This window comes from Gobio gobio (genome assembly GCF_949357685.1).
Source record: "Gobio gobio genome assembly, chromosome: 10".
In the NCBI taxonomy this organism is placed as follows: Eukaryota; Metazoa; Chordata; class Actinopteri; order Cypriniformes; family Gobionidae; genus Gobio; species Gobio gobio.
The window spans coordinates 58,250,157-58,254,904 of record NC_137116.1 but is presented as its reverse complement, the minus strand read 5'-3'; the positions used below and the strand labels follow the sequence as shown (position 1 = coordinate 58,254,904).

At 42.3% G+C, this 4,748-nt stretch overlaps 1 protein-coding gene across 5 annotated transcripts in view; it reads right to left on the bottom strand.

Moving 5' to 3' along the window:
- Window positions 1-2,245, bottom strand: part of LOC307132381 (histo-blood group ABO system transferase-like) — a 47,276-nt gene extending 45,031 nt beyond the window's left edge. For 2 of the 5 annotated variants that reach the window (XM_079826641.1, XM_079826642.1), the window contains exon 1: window positions 2,074-2,214. Coding sequence is in view for 3 of the 5 variants with exons in the window: in XM_079826642.1 (XP_079682768.1) it covers window positions 2,074-2,135 (62 nt within the window). In the remaining 2 variants the exon portion in view is untranslated. Of the gene's footprint in view, window positions 1-2,073 lie in introns of all 5 variants that reach the window. The other 3 variants (XM_079826640.1, XM_079826643.1, XM_079826644.1) reach the window with 3 other exon arrangements.
- Window positions 2,246-4,748: the final 2,503 nt, after the last annotated feature.

Sequence of the window (4,748 nt, the reverse complement as noted above, 5' to 3'; positions counted from 1 at the left end):
TTTTAGTCAGTTTTTGCAATAAATAGATGTGACTGTACTTCTATTTGCCTGTTATGTGTTTCTATATTGTTTAGGAGTGGGTAGGTTTAGGGTAGGAGTTGGGTTAGCTGCTCCAAAATATAAAAGTAACCTTTAAATATGAATAAACTATTAATAAAATCATGTATACTTTTACAAATGCAAAGAATAAAATGCGTCTTGATCTGACGCATTGGGTAAACAACTGAAATCAATGGAGCACTCAGCGCGTCAATATAGTGACGCCTAGGGGTGACTTTGGCGTCTTTATTGTGACGCTGAAAGCACTTGACCATGCTTCGGATTTTGACGCCTTGGGAGTGAGAATGGGTTGGTACGAGCGCGAGAGCACTGTGTGTGTGTGTGTGTGTGTGTGTGTGTGTGTGTGTGTGTGTGTGTGTGTGTATATGAGCGCGAGAGCACTGTGTGTTTGTGTGTGTACGAGCGCGAGAGCACTGTGTGTGTGTGTGTGTGTGTGTGTGTACGAGCGCGAGAGCACTGTGTGTGTGTGTGTGTGTGTGTGTGTGTGTATGAGCGCGAGAGCACTGTGTGTGTGTGTGTGTACGAGCGCGAGAGCACTGTGTGTGTGTGTGTGTGTGTGTGTGTGTGTGTGTGTGTGTGAGCGCGAGAGCACTGTGTGTGTGTGTGTGTGTGTGTGTGTACGAGCGCGAGAGCACTGTGTGTGTGTACGAGCGCGAGAGCACTGTGTGTGTGTGTGTGTGTGTGTGTGTGTGTGTGTGTGTGTGTGTGTGTGTGTACGAGCGCGAGAGCACTGTGTGTGTGTGTATGAGCGCGAGAGCACTGTGTGTGTGTGTGTGTGTGTGTGTGTGTGTACGAGCGCGAGAGCACTGTGTGTGTGTGTGTGTGTGTGTGTGTGTGTACGAGCGCGAGAGCACTGTGTGTGTGTGTATGAGCGCGAGAGCACTGTGTGTGTGTGTGTGTGTGTGTGTGTGTGTGTGTGTGTGTGTGTGTGTGTGTGTGTGTGTACGAGCGCGAGAGCACTGTGTGTGTGTGTGTGTGTGTGTGTGTGTACGAGCGCGAGAGCACTGTGTGTGTGTGTGTGTGTGTGTGTGTACGAGCGCGAGAGCACTGTGTGTGTGTGTGTGTGTGTGTGTGTGTGTACGAGCGCGAGAGCACTGTGTGTGTGTGTGTGTACGAGCGCGAGAGCACTGTGTGTGTGTGTGTGTGTGTGTGTACGAGCGCGAGAGCACTGTGTGTGTGTGTGTGTGTGTGTGTGTACGAGCGCGAGAGCACTGTGTGTGTGTGTGTGTACGAGCGCGAGAGCACTGTGTGTGTGTGTGTGTGTGTGTGTACGAGCGCGAGAGCACTGTGTGTGTGTGTGTGTGTGTACGAGCGCGAGAGCACTGTTCGGTTTATCGCACAAACCGATCGTTTCGTGTCTTAAGACATTACTGTGTCGTCGCGAGCCGCATGGATTCATTTGAAGTTGTCTTTTTTTAAGAATTTACGTTCAGATGCCGTTACAGTGTTCAATCTTTCACCAGCAACTAGTTTTCCCACAAACACACAATGCAGTGTGTACTGACGTAATTTCTGGGTGGATCATTTAAAGGAAATTAAAAAAAATCCAGAACCAGTATTACAGGTTATTTCAACCATGGCCTTTGTGTACATGCAGTAGCTATGTAATTTATACGGTTATGGCCAGATGGTCCCTTTTGTACATAACGAAATAAAGCAAAGTATAATAGTTTGCCATTTTTAAAATACTTTAATGTATCCATAATGATGTAGCCTATCTAAATGCAACCATAGTTTAGTCCACAAGTTTAGTTAAGTGAACTGTACAGCCAAAACAAACTGTGTTGCAATATTTTCCTGTTGTCACTGTAGGCTAAAGCTGCTTTGAAACAATCTCTATTACAAAAATAAATAAAGGTGTCTTGACTTGACACGAAGAGTGCAAATTAAAATAACACCTAAACACCTAGACAGTTTCACTACTGATTTGTTGTATTTATTCAATTAAGATCCAAACACTTAATGTAACAGTAAACCAGCTACAAATGACAAAATATTAAGTAGGCTACTTACCCAGTTATTGAGAGGCCAGTCAACACGAGAAGAAAAACAGTAACATTTTGAAAGAGGTTCATTTTTCCTGTATTAGTTTTTGTGTCCAATTTTAATCACTTGCAGAACTGTATGTCTGAAAGAGGAAGCATTCAAGAGAGTAATAATGGGAGGAGTATATAATGTTACGGTTGCTCTACTGGTAGAGCAAGGTGAAATTTATGCAGTGTTGTTTTGCACAGAATATATGATATGCAAAGTATAGACTAAATTGAGAATCTCTTAGTATACAGTTAACTTGTTTTTACCAAAATTAACCATGTTCTTTTTTAGTTATTACAATATGCTGGGGAACGACATCTGTTATTGACTATTGTGGAGAGCCCGCATCACTCGTGCATGAATTTGTTTATCTGCAGGGGAACGCCAACAGGAATGACCATATATGAGCTTAACTCCATAGATACACCCATCGTACCTTAACTAACCACATAACAAGTATACCATAACTACTGTAACTAAAAAACAATACCCATAGTCAATGTTCCATCTAATTTCTTTTCTCTCTGAGCAAAACTTTTCTCTATTGGGCGGACATTTTGGTCACCTGAGCAAAAACATTCTTTACCTGTACAGCGTATGTAAACGCACATAAAAAAAAGTTTCATCATGCAGTTATAACTTTGAACTTTAATGTGCCATTTCTATTAGAGATGCACCGATTGCAATTTTCTTGGCTGATTCCAATTTCCGATTTTTTTTTAATGAGATCGGCTGATACCGATTTTTGACGATTCCTATTTTTTTCTTTCTAAGAACTATAATTGACAGCATATACAAACAAAAATCCACTTTTTCTTCAAAGCAACATTTTTTTTAATTCTAAAATAAATTATTAAACATTACAACAGGATCTTCTCTCACTTTAACAACTCTCAAAAAATAAGTGTTCTGTGCCTGAAAAGAAGTAGAAATAACAAATAACTGACAATCAGTTGCTTCATGAAACAAAACATTATAAATTGACCTTTTTCTCTTCTTTTACTGAAGTACAAAAGATCCTATGAACAAACCTGAAGTGTACAATACTCCTCCAAATAATAGTTCAGTAATTTGGGTGATAAATGTTGCCAGCTAAGGATGTCAAAAATTCAAAAATTCCAGTAGTCGGTACCAATACCATAAAAATGTTATGGTACTCGGTACCAGTGGCGGCTGGTCAATAGAGGGCGCTGGGGCGCCGCCCCCATCAAAATTCCAGAAATATACACGTATACAAAAATGATATAAAAGTGAAATAAAATAAAATAGTTTACTCATACGATGTGCTGGCTGTTAGTAAGAGCCTCAGCATTTAATAAAAACTGGCTTTGATTGGTTAACTATTTTATATGTTCTTCAATATATTTCATGCGGTCTCATGCGTGAGGGACGATGGACAAATGGATGTCTATCTGAGTCTAAAAATATACGGGCAGCATGTGAGCTGAAGCTGGTCTCTAATACCCCTTTTCCACCAAAGCAGAGCCAGAGCTAGATCGGAGCCAGAGCCTAGTTTCAAATCGGTTCTTTGTGTTTCCACACACAAAGCCCCAGCTCCGAGCCAGGAAAAGTGGTTCTTAAGTAGCACCAAAACATTGCTGGGCTAGAACAGGGCTAGAAGTAAGAACCGATTACGTCAGGCGCTGGGGGCGGAGTCAACAAGACAAACACAAACTTTAGATCCACCATTTTTGAAATAGCAGCTAATGGAGCTAACAGCTGCTGCTCGTTTGTAATCTCCGTCTATACAAATTACGGCGAACTGCATGAATGCGTTGGATTCGCTGTGTTTGCGTTGTGTTTTGATGCCGATGTAGGATCGTAAAGCCATGTGAATGAATAGTAAGGCAACGTTTGCATTGTTGATGGAAGGCTTGTTCGTAGCGGTGCTGTGCAGAGACCGATCGCCGTATGATAACGAGTCCAGCGAGAGCATATGACTCCTTATGCTTTTGATTCACTCATGCCTTTTTTTATATCATACGTGGATCGGTCTGCGCAGTGATGATGCATCTCGAACAAGCCTGGTGTGTTTGTGTTTCCCGCTGCCCAGGGTTGCCAGGTTTTCACAACAAACCCGCCCAATTGCTACTCAAAACAAACCCAATCGCGTTCCAGGGGGGGATTCCCCAGTAAAAATCACATTTGGGGGTAAAATATGTGTTTTTTTGGCACTAAAATTCGCATTCCTGGCGCTAAATATCACATAATTGGGGTCGCTTCATCCCGCGGACATGAAAAAACAGCCCGCGGCAAAACCAAATACTTGGCAAGATTGCCGCTGCCTTGCTAGCGTAGCTGAGAGAGATGAGACGTATACAGTGACGTAAGACATGGCTCTGTTGTGGCTCTCAGCCCGTGGAAAAGCAAACCGGTTCTTAGAAGGCTCCTCAGTCGAACCAACTATGAACTGGGACTAGCTCTGGCTCTGAATTAGCTCTAGCACTGCTTTGGTGGAAAAGGGGTATAATTGGTTCTTAAAGATCCTCCTCCGGACGCAGGTCGTTGCGTCCCTGGTGAATCAGAATTGGACAGTGTTGGGAACGTTACTTTAAAAAAGTAATTAGTTATAGTTACTCACTACTTGTTCCAAAAAGTAACTGAGTTATTAACTGAATTACTCTATAATAAAAGTAACTTGTTACCTGGGAAAG